This window comes from Dipodomys spectabilis, unplaced genomic scaffold (genome assembly GCF_019054845.1).
Source record: "Dipodomys spectabilis isolate Male_0828 unplaced genomic scaffold, ASM1905484v1 ptg000032l, whole genome shotgun sequence".
NCBI lineage: Eukaryota > Metazoa > Chordata > Mammalia > Rodentia > Heteromyidae > Dipodomys > Dipodomys spectabilis.
The window spans coordinates 32,643,562-32,660,248 of record NW_024870709.1 but is presented as its reverse complement, the minus strand read 5'-3'; the positions used below and the strand labels follow the sequence as shown (position 1 = coordinate 32,660,248).

Here is a 16,687-nt window from a genome sequence, read left to right as displayed (position 1 = left end):
AGGTAACTTGTTACCTAATGTTAGATGAGCTCTATCTTCTTTGTAATCTTCTCTCATCATCCATATCAGTATGATCAGTTTGACAGTGAACACCATACACAGATCAAGAATCTGAAATTCTGAGCTTAGCTATTGGTTCTGTGCCCTCCTAGAAAGTTAATTAATTCACTCTGTGGCTCCTAGTAAATGCTCAATGACTATGAGATTGGGCAGTGACGTTTAGGCTAAGGATGCAATGTAAAGAAGTCCTGCTTTGAACTAAAACCTTGGTAAATAAAATCATTTTTAATGCATATATTTACACTGGTGGCAACTGTTTTAAAAAAGAATAGCAATCTTAATTTAACATTGATTAATATAAGATACAGTGTTTTGTTTTGTTTTATTCAATTTTAGGTACTCTTTCATGGAGTATCAGTCTGCTTAATTACCCTGGTTGTCAATAGGTTTATTTTGCCTAAGGCTGTCACTAAACTTGGTAAGTTCTGTTCATCTCTATTCTGAATGAAGGGGGAATATTCTGTATATGCTAAAGGGATGATAATAACAAAGGGAAAAACTATATATATACAAGTTGATGGTTTCTAACTAAAGATGAAATTGAGTCTCTGTGTAAAGGCCTATTAGCCAATAAACCTGCTTGTTTAGAAAAAGATTACTTATTTACATGACTCTAGAGTAACTATAGTAATAGTTTTAAAATTTAATTATTCAACAAACATTCATAAAGAGGCTTCTAGTCACTTGACAATATCTGAACTGATAAGAATACATTGGTAAATACAGAAAAAACATTTGAGATGATGGCTTACATTGGGATGAAGAGAAAGGGTGAAGTCAGTAAGATGAAAGCAGAAAGCCACACATGCATCAAAGGCAACAGACCTCTTAGGGAATAAAAGAGAGACTATAACACATGCTACATTCCTCAGGGAACTGGAAACTGACTTTCCAGTTCAAGGACAGAAAAATATTTGGATCCCTGTGGAGTAAAGCAGAGATACTCCCTTTTACTTAGTGGGTTCATGTGCTGGTGGAAGCTAAGTCCCAGATCTTCAGTCCAAATGCCTGGGAACCAAGGAAGCCAATGATATCAGTTCTAGTCCATCTCTAAAGGCAGAAGACCAAAGTTCCAGCTTTTTAGCCATCAAGTAAGAGTGTGAATTCATTCAGGTTCCTCCTTGCATTCTCCTTGAGCCACCAACTGATTGTTCACTCACACTGGAGGAAGCATTGTGCTTTGCTGAGTCTCCCAATTTAAATGTTGACTACAACCAGAAACGGTCTCACAGGCATATCTAGCATATTGTTCAACCAAATATCTAGGCAATTGGTAGTCCAGTCGAGTTGACACCTGACATTAACCATTATACCTCTCTTGCTCTTTTTCCTCACCAAGTAAACAAAAAAAGAGTTAAGATAACCAAGACATTTCATGCATATAAGGTTTTAGGCCTGTTTTTCCAGCAAAGAGTAAGCACTCAATAAATACTAGTTATTACTGTTACCATTGTAGCTCAACTTTTGTAAAGCATATAGAAGAAAATGTCTTAATTGTTAGTTTTCCTATATTTAACTTGTGCTGAATACTTAATAGTTAAAATGCTTAGAGGTAATAATTAAGAACAAAGGCAAACTGATCAAAATGGTGATGTTATTTTTCATAAAATGTGTTTTTTTCTTCATCGAAGGTCTTCGGGATGTCACATCAACAAAATACAAATCCGTTTATTATACATTTCAACACTTTCAAGAGCTAACCAAATCTACAGCTTCTACACTCAAATTTGACAAAGACCTTGCTAATGCTGACTGGAACATGGTGAACAAGGCTATTGTACTTCAAAACCCATATGCAGTAAGCATGTGATAGCTTTCTATTTCTCCAAGCTACCTTTGATTGTCATTAAGTATAAATTGTGCCATAAGTGTTAATTCTGAATTTTAATACTTACAACTTGTCAAGAAGTTGTGTGAACATCTCCTCATTTACCATAATATGAAGGGAAGAAAATAAAATGTGTAGTCACTATAGAGTAATGCAGAAGTCATAACCCCTTTGAAATTATTGGTTGTAAATCTGAAAGAAGAAACAGCATATTGGAACTGCCTTTTAAAAATACCACACACAACAGGAAGTGAGCCTTAAAATATGTCCACTTTTTGACTGTGTTGGATGTTGGCAGGGTCTTTTGTTCATTCATTCATTTAGGCATGTATGCTACGCCCTTGGCAGTACCCACTTTATGGTTAATAGTGTTTTTACTCAATGAAATACTCAGGACACCAATCAAGCATGGTTTCCATAAGGAGAAAATAGTCAAAATTGTCCTAGGATCAAAAAAAATTATCCTAGGGTCTTTTCAAAGCTTCTACTATTTTCCATGCCCTACATCATGTCTGATTTATACTGCAATATTTTTCTGCCTCACAGGATATAAGGGACCAGCTTCTAAGAGATAATTAGCCTCAGTGAAATAGGATCTCCTTTTCTCAAATTATTTCATACCCTAATCAGTCTGCTTAAGCTCCAGATGGGGAGTCAGACTCAAGCCCTGTGCTTACAGGAATACTGCCAGGATTTCTGGACAGGACAAGTCTCAAGTGAATTTCTTCAGTAGCTCCTGTGAGTGTGGACTTTGGCTGCCAGAATCATCTGCAAGGCTCATTTAAAATATCAAGTTCCCCAGCTATTACCCTGGAAATTCAATTACTATGTGCAGTGCCCCCCCACTCTCTCTCTAGCTCTGTGTGTGTGTGTGTGTGTGTGTGTGTGTGTGTGTGTGTGTGTGTGTGTGTGTGTGAAGCCTGAAGCCACTGATCTGGTTCTTGATCTGTTTCAGAAGACATGGGTGCCATTAGAGTTTATAGAGCACTGGCCTTGAAATATCTAGATGTATAATTTACCTTTGTTACTAAGCATCAGTCTTTCCCACTGGAAAATTAATGTCTATCCCATCTGCTTGTTGCATGTTCATTTCGTCCTACCTAAAGTGACTCATTTACAGCAGTTGTATAATCTTAGTTAAAACACAACCATAGACTGAGCCTGTAGAAACACAGAGCATTACCCTGCTCTCCTAGTTCTGATTCTGGAGTGTGAGAGAAGGGTTAAATACAGACATTTCTTACAACTACTAACTAGCATCAAACAGACTACCGACTTCCTTCTGGCCATAATTCTGACTTGTACATGATAAATGGTGAGTATCTGAACATTTTTCTGCTATATTCCAGCTAAAGTCATGCAAAGTACTTGATGTTTCTGCTAAACAAAATAATAATACTATGTATTAATTATTTTTTGTTGTTTATTTGTTTTCAATTTGTGTTTTGTTTAGTTGAACCAAGGAGAAACAACGGAACATCAGAAGGTTAAATGTCCACACTGTAACAAGGAAATAGATGAGACCCTTAATACTGAAGCAATGGAGCTTGCCAACAGGCGCCTCTTGTCAGCACAAATAGTTAGTGTCCTGTTACAATTTTTTTAAAGTACTTTGGGAACTAAACACCATGGCTTGTGCCTGTAATCCTAGCTACTGAGGAGGCTAAGATTGGAGTGATTTGGTTCAAGGCTAACCTAGACCAGGATAAAAAACAAAAACAAAAAACAATACTTCCTTTTAATAGAGAAAGGCATTGTGGTGAGTGCCTGTCATCCCGGCTATGATGAAAGCATAAACAGAATTGTTGTCCAGGCTGACCTAGGGTAAAAAGTGAAGGACTATCTCAAAAACAGCTAGAGCAGTAGTGTGCCTGCCTAGTAAGCGCCAAGCTAACTCAAACCCCAGTACCCTCAAAGTAATGCAAAACACTGTCTATCATGCCAAATACATTTTCCTTATACTCAACTAAGTGGCTTCATAGATTATTTCCAAAAGCAAAGTTTGTCATTGTAACTGAAAAGGGAGGGGAAGAAAGAAGAGAGTGAGGGTGGAAGAAAGCTAGAAAGGAAGAGAGCAAGGGAGGAGAGAAGGAAGGAAGGAAGGAAGGAAGGAAAGAAGGAAGGAAGGAAGGAAGGAAGGAAGGAAGGAAGGAAGGAAGGAAGGAAGGAAGGAAGGAAGGAAAGAAGGGGATAGAAATAGAAGAAGGAAGAAAAGAAGAAAGGAAGACAGGCTACTCAAATTAACTTAAGTGATAGTGTTTTACTATGAAGATTTGAGAGTTTCACAGATACAAGTAGCCTAAATTACAATGAATCTAACCTTGCAGTGTGTTATACAATCAGTTCAATGGAATGCCTTCTCTGATTCCAATCCAGTTTTTCTTGGAAGAATAACACAAATCCTGCAGTAATACCAAGAAGGGCATCATGCTTTCAATCACGTCTTGGGTAAAGGCTAAGAAATTCTGTGGAACATTTCCTCGTAGCCTAGTTCTCATTTTCTATCCGTTTGCTGCCACACATCCTCTCCAGATAGTCCTGATGGGTGTTCATCCCATAGCATGCATTTCTCAACCATTCTGTCTACTCAGGATTCAAAGCATTCTTACTTGTCTGTCTCACATGATTAAGGGGAGTGTGAATATTCTCTGTTCAGTAGTCATCCTAGCAGCAAGTTGTTTCCAAGCTAGCTTTTTCAGGGACCCAGATAATTTCTCTGTGCACCCTGTAAAGGAGGAAGCTTATCCCCACTCAGTGCTTATTCTGCCAGTCGATTTCCTTCCCACCCACACACCATATTAAGTATTGCTACCTTCAGGGCTATCATTTCCTCCCCTAAGATAAAATAGGGGAAAATATTCTTTCTAGCTCTTCTAAATCTGATGCCCCAGGGGTCCATAGCTCTGTGAGATAAATGGACAAAATCTATTCAAGGCCCCTTCAGGAGCAGCCTCTGAGGAGCTTCAGAAAGGAAGATAAATGGGAGGTTGGCTTGTCAGTTAACAAGAAAGCAATGGAACAGGACTGAAAAGCAAATGGAATTTCAGAAGGGAAGAGTATTTAGAAACAGAGGATTAGGACTGCTCCTGGCATGGTACTGGTGCCATCTGGTTAACCATGTTTAGCTTCTTAAGCTGTCACAATTATGTCCTTGGGTTGACAAAGCCGTGAGGGGAATTTTACAAAATAAATTAGGGCATCAATAACAAATGGGATAATAGAAAGGATGTGTAATCTGCTGCATAATTTAGGAAACAGATAGAAGAGCTTTTCTGGTTGTTGTTTTTTTCTGCAACAATTCCCACATCTAAATATTTTCAGTGAGATGGAAAATGAAAAGAAAGGAATGTTTGCAGGAATAACCACCAATAGTAAAATTACGTAATCTGCACGTACCCAAACATACTGCTCAGTCTAACTGAGACTGTCAAAGTCAGAAAAACAGGCTATTTTCAGACCTCTTCTCAGTATGTTCATGCTCTACCCCTCCCCAAACACACACTGCTTTCAGTTCACCTGGTGACAGCTCACGCTGCAGCACTCACACATTGCACCTGGACTGGGCCAGGTTCACTATGTGTTCTCCCTTTGATGCTTATTGCTTCTACTCTGATGCATGCAGATGTCCATGCTGACCTTACTCCCTGCTCACTTGACCTTGCTGCCGAATTCTCCACTTCTCTAAGAAATGTACTTACTATCCAATTGTGGCAGTAAACCTCTTAGCTAAGCTCATGATCAATGGCTCTGCTATCGCCACCACCACAACTCATTTCCTACCCACATACTTTGTGCAGTCAGGCGCGTATACACACACACACACACACACACACACACACACACACACACACACACACACACACACTTTCCCTGTCTTAGGAAGAAAGATGACAATGATATAGCATTTTCATTTTGTTTAGTGACATCCTTTGGTGCCTTATGCTATGAGATTTAACTTCTTAATAGCATTCTCTTCTCTTCCAAGCAAATTTAGTTAAACTTAGGAAATATCCAAAGACTGTGATTCATTCATCTGTATATCTTTCATGAAAAGCAAAATATGTAGTATAAAGTGGGTGCTCAACTAATGCTTATTGAATTCTTCTAAACCTCTGGGGCTGTAAGGACAAGTAGCTTTGGTTCTTAGTTTTTCTTCTTTGAGATCTCTCTTGCTGTTTTCATTTCCTGACTTTGCCTGCTTTTCTTCCTTCTTTTCCTTCCTTTGTATGGACATATAACATTATTCCTTGTTTCTTTCTTTCAGGTAAGTAACCTAAAATATACCTGATTTTATTTCATAAAATATTCTAAACCAACTGTGCGTGGTGGCACATAGTTGTAATCCTTGCTACTTGGGAGGCAGATGCAGAATGACGAGCAGAAAGATAGTGACAGATCCTGCCTCAAAAACCAAATGAAAACAGGAGTGTGGGGGGGAATACTTGGTAGAATGCTTACTTGGTATGTACAAGCCCCTAGTTTCAACCCTTAGTAACACACACACACACACACACACACCATTAATCCTTATGTGTTTATAATAATCTAAAGTTTTAACTGTACACTAGCTCAAAATAGTTAGTTTTCATTTTCATTGTCTCTATCTTCTTATAATTCCAATTTTAGTACTAGGCCCTGTATCAGTGGCCCAGTGAATTTAGTTCAATTTTCCCAAACAACTTTGTTACTTTTCTTTTAATTTTCAAATTTATATTTAAGTTTTATCCTAATAATCAGACTCATCAACTACTTTCAGAAATGACAACCCACTTATAGATATGCCTTCCTAAATATCTATTATTCATAAGATGGATGTTATAATTGTTACTGATTGTTTCCAATGATGTCTCCAGTTGAGAGATATATTATTTTGTATTATCTTTAAGTGGTTGTAGAAAGGGTTTTCAGCATGTCAGTTTGTGAGTGCAAAGCAACTTGATCAATATCACCCCTTTCATCTTTCTCCCTCACCGCTTCAATCCCTACCTATCTGTTCAGTTTACCTAGTTCCATTTTCACACATGCACATTAAATATTATGACTGCATTTGCCCACCTTTCCTCTCTTTGACTGCTCCTACCCCAATGATATTATTTTTCGTTTTTCTTTTTCCCTTTTTTGGGGGGCTAAATTGATATTTGAACTCTGGGCCTCTCACTTGCTAGACAAGGCCTCTACCGCTTGAGCCAAGCCCCCAGTCCTTTTTGCTTTAGTTATTTTTCAGAAAGGATATCCCACTCTTTTCCTTGGTCATTCTTGAATTGTGATTCTCCTATCTCTCCCTCCTCAGTAGCTGGTTTGAATGTATGTACCACCATGCCCAACTTGTTTTTAAGATAGGACTTTGCAAATGTGGTACCCGTACATGATGGGATTTTACACAGCTACTAGAAAGAATAAGATTTATGTCATTTGCAGAAAAATGGATAGATCTAGAGCAAATCAAGTGAAGTAAGCCCAGAAGAAAAACAGCTTGAGTTTTCTCTCATATGTGGAAGCTAGATTTAAAATATACCAGGGCATGATAAATTACACAAGACTCCAGACATTCACACACAGTGACACAAAAGGAAGATATTCTTAGGGGAGGAACACAAAGGCTCAATGCCTCTATGCATCTGATCATATAAAATAATATTTATTGAAATGAACTCCAGGAAATGGGAAGAAGAGGGTTTTTTCCCCTTTGGTGTTATTGTTGTTGTTTTCTTTTATTTTTGTCCTGCTTGTTCTTTTATCTGTCTTTGGGAGGGCAATGAGGGTCCCAGAAATGTAGGGATAAATGGTAAACAAATACAGCAGTGGTACTCAACAGAAACGATATTAAAAATGAGCTATACAACTTGTGGGTGGGGTTAGGAGGGACAAACTGGGAGAGAGTTAGAAGGGGGATATTGTCCAAAAATAAATGTACTCTGTACATCACCTTTATAATAATAATAAAAAATGCTTTTAAAGATAGGCCTTTGCCTTGGCTGGCCTTGAACCATTATCCTTCTACCTCCACCCTACATGTAGTTGGGATTAAAAGTATGAGCCACCATGCAAGGCCCAAGTTAGAATTATCTTTGAAATTCACTTTCTAATGGTTCAGCTAGTGTTTCTAGCCTAATCACATAGAAAAAGTGACATTGAGGTGGAGGGTAACACTGTTTGAAAAGAAATGTGCTCATTACTCTACTTTTGTAACTGTAACTCTGTTCATCACCTTTATAAGAAATTAAAAAAATAAAAAGTGACTTTAGTAAACATCTAAATATGCCCTAGTTATAAAAATATAGCTGCAGCAACTAATGATAGATTTATATGTAGACAATGAAGTGTACAGAATATATTAATATTTATGTAATTAAGTGCAGTCTCTTTTTCTGCTTGAATATTTGTACATTTATTACTGTTCCATTGTAGCTTTAAAATTTATGAGATCATGTCTGTCAATCACTTTCAGATTTTCATTTGATTTCAGGAAACTATAGTATTCTGTCGAAACAAATGCAAGAGCTTCCATGGTAGATACTTGCTTTCATATTAAAGTGATAAAACTCACAATATTTATTAATAGTAATTAATTCATGATGAAGAATTAGATTTTCTTTGATTAATCTCCCCATTAGAAGAGAATGGCACCTAGATGAGGCCATCACTTCTTTCCACATCGACAATCTGTATTTTCTGCTCAAGGCTAGTATTCTACCGCTTGAGCCACAGCACTACTTCTAGTTTTCTGGTGGTTAACTGGAGATAAGAGTCTCCACAGACATTCCTCTCAGAGCTGGCTTTGAACCACAATCCTCAGATCTCAGCCTCCTGAGTAGCTAGGATTACAGTGTGAGCCACTGGCGCCCGGCAGAAAACCCTAATTTTCAAAGTAGTGGGGATCTCTGCTGATTTCCAAATCCATGGACCACATGGTCCTTTAGTCCATCTGCATCTTAGCTGTACTCCTTGTTCATCTTCATTTGTTGATTTGCTTTCTGTGATTTTTATTATAATGCTCCCAAGAGTAACAGGAATTGGTCTGCACACAGTTTTCAAATATTTTTTTTTAATTTAATTTAATTTTATTTGTGAACATACTGTACAGAGGGGTTACAATTACATGGGCAGGATAATGCGTACATTTCTTACCAAGCATTGCAGCCTCCTCCTTTGGTTTATCCTTCCCATCCCTTCCCAGCCTCCCCCCTCCCCCCCAATCCCAATCCTTCTCTTCCTCCCCCCCCCCCCTCGCCCCCCGCACCAACGTTGTAAAGCTCGTTTTGGACATGACAACTTGTACTTCTCATTGTTGCAACAGGTCCACCTGTATCCTTAAACAACTGGTTTTTCCCCATCTCCTCCACAAGTTATACTGACATCAAATATAGTGAAAGCAGGGGTTATACTGTGGGGGAGGGACATACAAAGCAACAAAGAGATAATCTTATAAATGCGTTAGAAACACATGCATGAAAGAAAAAAACATTAAAATACATATCTAAGGGTTCATTTTCCTGACATCACATTATCTGACCTTTTCCGCTTGACTCATACATATACTAGATATTGCAAATAAGGGAAACCATGGGACCTATGTTTCTTTGGGCCTGGCTTACTTCACTTAATATAATTTTTTCCAAGCCTTTCCATTTCCTAACAAATGGGGCAATGTCATTCTTTCTGATGGAGGCATAGAATTCCATTGTGTATATATACCACATTTTCTTGATCCATTCATCTGGAGCTGGGTGTCGGTGGCTCATGCCTGTAATTCTAGTTACTCAGGAATCTGAGATCTGAGGATCACGGTTCAAAGCCAGCCCAGGCAGAAGACTCCATGAGACTCTTACCTCCAATAAACCACTCAGAAAACTGGAAGTGGAGTTGTGGCTCAAGTGGTAGAGTGCTTGCCTTGAAGAGCTGAGGGATAGTGTCCAGGCCCAGAGTTCAAGCTCCATGAATGACATGAGTGTTTATTTAAATTTATTCTCAGCCAGTTCACTGAAACAGTGCATTCTCAGTATACTAAGATCACATCTTTTCTGTGTTAGAAAAGACAATACAGCATGGCAGCAAGGTCACATAGAGAAGGTTACATTCCATTTTTTAGGGTAGGGAGACAAGTTTCAAATTCAGAGAAATCTGAGTTGCTAAATGTCATCTTGAGTAAACAACTCACCTACTGAGCTTCAATTTTCACATCTGTAAAGTGTAGGATACATACCTTCTTCATAAAGTTGTTGCAAGAGTACAAAGCCTATGGAGATCAGCTCATTTGATGGCTGATATGTTTTAGAACTCAATCGGTCCATCAATCTTGCATTTTTATAGAAATGATCACTTAAGAGTTAAACTTTTCCTGACCTTTAACTGCTTTGTCATTTACATTGCTAAACTTGCAAGAGACCCATATTATTTTCAACTTCTTTCTTTTTTCCATAAACTACAATTTTTAACTTCAAATATGAAAATATTTTAAATCTTTTATTGCTTTGACAGTGCTTTCATGCTATTTAAGAAGGATGACGCTATTCAATAAAATTGGATGCAGAAAATGGGCTGTTTTTCTTTAGCAGTTTTGGTGATGTCTGTTGTGGGTGAATCAGAGCTTTGTGTGTACCAGACAAGCCCTCTATCACTTAAACTACACTCCTCAGCCAAATAAATGCCTTTTCATCACAATCCTCGAATTTAGTTGATAGTTTCTTTTGACAAAATAAATGTATATTAGCCCCATAAATGATTGTGTAGTAAGAATGCCTGCTGTGGAACCCAGGAATCTGGTTATAACATAGATTCCACTTTAGGAAATTGGCCCACTGTGATTCTCAGCAGTGTTGAGCACTTACACAACAGAATCCAACAGTTGCGTCCATGGTACCAAACATTTTCCCTGAATCTGAGTGTATTCTCTATATTTGTGCTGAAGAATGTAGTGATTGTATTGTGCAGAATAGTAGCAGTCCTTTTTGGTGTTTAGTTTTGGTAGTACTAAGGTTTGAACACAGAAAGTCCCATTTTTTCCTACTACTTGAACAGGTGCTCTGTTACTTGCTTACCTTTAGCTGTTTTTTGCTTGAATTTGTTTATAGATAGGGTCTTACACTTTTTCTCACAGCCATCTTGGTATCTCTGATCTTCTTATCTATGCCTCTGGAGCAGCTGAGCTTACAAGCATGAACCATCATACCCAGTTTATTGGTTGAAGTGGAATTTCACTGACTTCTTTCCTGGGATGGTCTCCAACTGCCATCCTCTTGATTAAGCTCCCTTTATAATAGCAGTGAAGTTTTGGTACAAAAATATTTGGTTTAATATTTTGAGTTCAAATAAAGATCCCAAACTGGATGTTTTTATTTTTTTTTTTTAATTTAATTTTATTTTATTTTATTTGAAAACATACTGTACAGAGGGGTTACAATTACATGGGCAGGAAAATGCATACATTTCTTACCAAGCATTGCAGCCTCCTCCTTTGTTTACCCTTCACCTCCCTTCCCACCCTCCCCCCTCCCCCCCCAACCAATCATACCCCCCCTCCCTCCCCCCCACCGACATTGTAAAGCTGGTTTTGACATGACATTTTGTACTTCTCATTGTTGCAACAGGTCCATCTGAATCCTTAAACGACTTGTTTGTCCCCGTCTCCTCCACATGTTATACTGACATCAAATATAGTGAAAGCGGGGGTTACACTGTGGGGGAGGGACATACAAAGCAGCAAAGAAATAATATTATAAATGCGTTAGAAACACATGCATGAATGAAACAAAAACATTAAAATACATATTTGAGGGTTCGTTTTCCTAACATCACATTCTCTGACTTTTTCCGCTTGACTCATACCTATACTAGATATTGCAAATAAGGGAAACCATGGGACCTATGTTTCTTTGGGCCTGGCTTACTTCACTTAATATAATTTTTTCCAAGCCTTTCCATTTCCTAACAAATGGGGCAATGTCATTCTTTCTGATGGAGGCATAGAATTCCATTGTGTATATATACCACATCTTCTTGATCCATTCATCTACTGAGGGGCATCTGGGTTGGTTCCATATCTTAGCTATGGTAAATAATGCTGCAATAAACATAGTTGTGCTGGTAGCTTTAGTGTAAAAATATGGAACGCTTCACGAATTTGCGTGTCATCCTTGCGCAGGGGCCATGCTAATCTTCTCTGTATCGTTCCAATTTTAGTATATGTGTTGCCGAAGCGAACACCCAAACTGGATGTTTTTAAAAAAAAAAAACTCTAAGATTTCTCAGAACCTTGAATTTTGTGCGCATGATGAGCTTTTAAGATAGGATCATACCTTGCAATTGTTGTGAGCTTATTTTTAATGAGCTCTATTTATCTATTGTATCTATTTATTTACTTATTTAAAATTTGGTTGACAACCAGAAACCAGTACTGTATCTTCTTACAAGACCAGCTGCTTCCACCCAAAGCCCAGATCCATCTTCTACACGAATCTGTGTCTAGATGCTTTCTGAAAACATATTAATGATTGAGGACTTTGTCTTCTTTTTCTGAAGATTCTGTAAAGGTGGTAATAAATTGTCATTGTTGTCCATGCTACATAATGATTTGGATCAACTTCCTTTTAGGCAAGCTACCAGAGACAATACAGAAATGAGACTTTGCCCCAGAATGCAGTTCAGGTGCTAGTAGGTGCAGCAGGAAGCTTCGGAGAGAAGAAAGGAGAGTAAGTATGTTTTCAGGGCAAGACTTCCATCCTAAGCCACTGCATGTAGGAAAGTATGCAAATAAGGTTTCGGGGTTTTGTATGATTGCTTCCTTCATCTAGTGTTAGATAGATAGATGGATAGATAGATAGATAGAGACATAGATAGAGACATAGACATAGATATAGATAAGCGACTTTCTGCTTTATACCCCAAAGTTAAGCCAAATCACCCACTTTCGGCTTCCCAGATTTGATATACCTATTCACACCAATGTGCAGTTTTGCAGGCTGCTCTTTATGACTGAAAGGACCTGACATTTCTCTTCTTGACCCCCCTCCCACCTGCAAAGCTAAGTTATAGCAAGCAACTTTCTTTGAGAAGAACAAAAAGGAATACCTTTGAATATATAAGAACAAAGTGTTCCTTAATCTCTGCTGGTACATCTCAGCGCACAGGTATGCACACTCTTGATACTCAGCACATTTGGAATCTAGCACTCATTCCCTCAGATAGAGGCCTTGACAATAAATACTGAGTCCCTTGAGCCAGTGCATTGGAGATCATACTCAGGTCACTTCTTCTGGAGGATCTGTGATTGGACTCAAGGAGTAGTTAAACTGTGGTGCAGTAAAACAAGATCAGCTCAATGCTCAATCTAGTCCCAGACCTGGCTCCACTTGCCAAAGACATCAAGTCCCCAGCAGTAATGTCCCTAAACTTATTTACAGAATCGTCTTGGACCTTAGTCCCTGGGTCAAATTGCCACAAATTACAAACTGGCTCTTTGGTATACACATACCTAAATGCATCAACCTATGCCCACTTGCATGAGCCAGCTTATGCAGTGAAAGGCACAGCTGAATGTGAGAAGCATCCAGAAGTTATAGCCTTGTTGCATTTTAAGAATAGATTTGAAAACAGTGAAAGTTTTCATTTCCAACCAACACAAATCAATATGAGGTTTCATGTGTCAAGTTAGAAAGATAAAATAGATGTTACTTATAAATTAGTTTTTTAAAATTTAAAACATTGAAATGTTTCTATATATGGTACAAAGATCTTTATTGCCTTCTTAAAAACAAGACCTGAAATATTTGGTTTATTTTATTGAGTTCCAGACTTGATGCTTTTTTTTTTCTTTTTGCTGGTCCTATGGCTAGAACTCTGGGCATGGGTGCTGTCTTTGATCTTCTTTTGCTCAAGATTAGTGCTCTATCACTTGAATCATAGAACTACTTATGGCTTTGTAAAAAAAAAAATTGGAGATAAAACTCTCCTGCTCGGACTGCCTTCAAACTGCAAACCTCAGATCTCAGGCTCTTGAGTAGGTAGGATTACAAACATGGGCTACCTATGCCTGGATAGACTCCATACATTTTTATATACTTAACATGTATTACTTATTTTTTTAATCTCTCCATGAGAGAAGTGGTCTTGTTATCTTCATGATGCAAGAGAGGAAAGTAAAACATGGAGAGATGATTAATTTATCAATATTACTAGTCTAATAAATTACAGAGCTAGATTTCAAACCCAAGCTGCCTCCTAGTTATAGAGATGGATCTGTTTCCCTAAATCAGTTATAAACTGTGTTCATATCACTATAAAACGGGAATTGGAGAGCTTGAATTACTTAGAAATTTAGTCTATAAATGATCTCACACACTGGCAAATGGATCAACGGGAACTGTGAAATTGCCATAATTTAGACTGTATGTAAACCTTCCATCTCCATGACTCTATTCGATGTTTTCTTTGTGGGTAGAATATGGCCTATTATTTATTATCTCCTTGGTAACACTCATTATACTTCATTACAATTGTTACTTACATGATTTTCCCCCATATTTGTCTGCTGGAGCCCTGAGGACAGACAGAATTATTTATTTATTTATTTATGTTTTATCCACAGTGTTTAGCAAATATAGTAGACTTTCAATATGCACATCTAATTTGTGAACAAGTCAAACTACACTCATTAAAGGTTCTCCATGTAGTTGCATTATTATATTGAAACTTTAAGAATGAAATGTCTCACTGTTTTCAACTGACAAAAAAAACTGCAGAAATTGCAGTTAGGCAGACATATGATGATCAATAGGGAAGACAAAGTCCATTTTCATCTTGGACTTCCAATGATATTCTATTAAGCCATTAACAAGCTGGAGTCTTAAGAACCAGAGACAGAGATCCCTACCATCTTTCTGATAAAGAACATGGAAATATCTGGTCAACAGTAGGTAAATTGCTTACAAAAATCAAGAGGATTCGCTAAGCAAGACCAAATCACAACACCCAAACTTGAGTTAGCTCATTACAAAAGTCAACACACCAAAACTAAAAGTCAGCAGACACCTGGCAAGCCCAAATGTCTTTGAGGTTATCTATGACACTGACTTCCCCATGTTAACACTTCATAGTCATTTAACACTCTATAGTCATTTCAATTTGGCTACTAGTCCTGAGTATGAAACTATAGTTGGGAAGATGTATGAGATAGGTTAGACACTTCACATAACTTTTCACTTAATTGTCTCAGCCTGATGTACTTATTTTCAACCCCACTTCCTAGATCTGGAAGCACCTTACTGAGAGCATTTGTTCACTATCACACTAGACAATGGGGATCAAAAATGCAAACTAGCATCTCTTAAGCGCAGATATTTGAATCGTGCTTTGCTTTACCTCTCTGCAAGTGAATATCTTATGTTTCAAAATGCATCTCCCCAATATTTTGTAGCCTCTCGTGAATGAATGAGTCTTACAGCCTCACAATTGTCTAATTACTTGTGTCATGACTTGGAAATAGAAATATCTAATTTACAGTCATCTAGGCACAAAATATTCCTTCTGCCTTTTCCCATTGTTGCATTCAACTTATCTCAATATGCTTAAAGATCTCTCCTTTTCTTAGGCATATGAGTCCTGAGACAATAAAGACTTATTCTGAGAGCAGAAAATTGTTTGCCTTCATTAGAAAAGTACTTCTCAACTGGGTATATAATACCAAAAAAGAGAAAGGTACACCATCCAGGTAAGCACTGATGAAATGAAAAATGGAGGTCCCCTTTCAAAGATCCCTTCTTATTTCTATTTTAATTCTAACCTAAGTACTTTGCAAAATATTTTGAGGTATCTTTAAACTATAATGTATGTAATTATGTCTATATATGTATATGTATGTCTACATAAATGTATGTATACTTGTCTATGTGTATATACACATGTATATATACACATGTATGCATATATACATAAGTGTATGTACATATATACACACATAAGACAATTAAAGAAATTAGAATAACAATGGAGGGGGTAACAATGCTCTATAGGAAATGTATTCATTACCTTACTCATGTAACTGTAACCCATCTGTACAGTATCTTTACAATAAAAAAAGAAATAAGAATTTTTGTAATTAGGTAAGTTGTACATAGATTTAAAACCAACAATTCCTTATTTTAAAGTAAACATGTCAGTGTTATTTAGGACCTTCATAACGTTGTGCAAATGTCAACATTTGCATTGGCCCTAACGTAAACCATTTGATAGCAACTCCTCACTCCCCTCCTCCTGCAACTCCTGGGAAGCACTAAACTGTTGCCTTTTACCTATGCTGAATTTTCAAATAAATGAAATTATCAGTACATATCTTTGTGCTGCTAGTTTCATTAGGCTTCATGTTTTATTAGCTGAATGAGCTTTATAGGCCTTTCTTTCTTTATTTAGGAACTGTATATTGTAAATACTGATGTCATATTCCAGTGACTAAACTATATGTGCTAATAACTGATACATTGTAAGTATTAAAATATGCTAACTGGGCCCTTCTTGGCTTACTTCGTGTGATTGTTATAAAGATTATATAAATAGCTAGTACGGAAGAAATAGCTCCAGAACAAGCACTGAATATACACTTTAAAAATGTAAGCACTTATTATCAAATGATGAATAGTAATCCATTAAGGATGGATAAAGTCTAGCACTATCACCAAACAAAGGAGGAATGAAAGAGCCACAAAAGAAAATAAGAAGAAATAATAACAGATTTATGTTTCTCCATCTTCAATTGTTAGAAATAATATCTAAGATAACTATGCTAACATGCTGAAGTTTGCAGACAAT

General features: G+C 37.3%; 1 protein-coding gene and 1 non-coding gene across 2 annotated transcripts in view; one reads left to right on the top strand and one right to left on the bottom strand.

Annotated features, from left to right (window-relative positions):
* The window catches only part of Slc9c1 (solute carrier family 9 member C1), a 62,236-nt gene that overhangs the window by 20,934 nt on the left and 24,615 nt on the right, over positions 1 to 16,687 (top strand). The window contains exons 10-14 of the mRNA XM_042676960.1: positions 397 to 478; positions 1,692 to 1,858; positions 3,342 to 3,467; positions 12,479 to 12,576; positions 15,474 to 15,593. Coding sequence (XP_042532894.1) covers positions 397 to 478; positions 1,692 to 1,858; positions 3,342 to 3,467; positions 12,479 to 12,576; positions 15,474 to 15,593 — 593 coding nt within the window. The remainder of the gene's footprint in view (positions 1 to 396; positions 479 to 1,691; positions 1,859 to 3,341; positions 3,468 to 12,478; positions 12,577 to 15,473; positions 15,594 to 16,687) is intronic.
* Positions 11,985 to 12,091, bottom strand: LOC122105706. Its single transcript, XR_006147066.1, has one exon. It is a non-coding gene; the product is annotated as a U6 spliceosomal RNA (small nuclear RNA).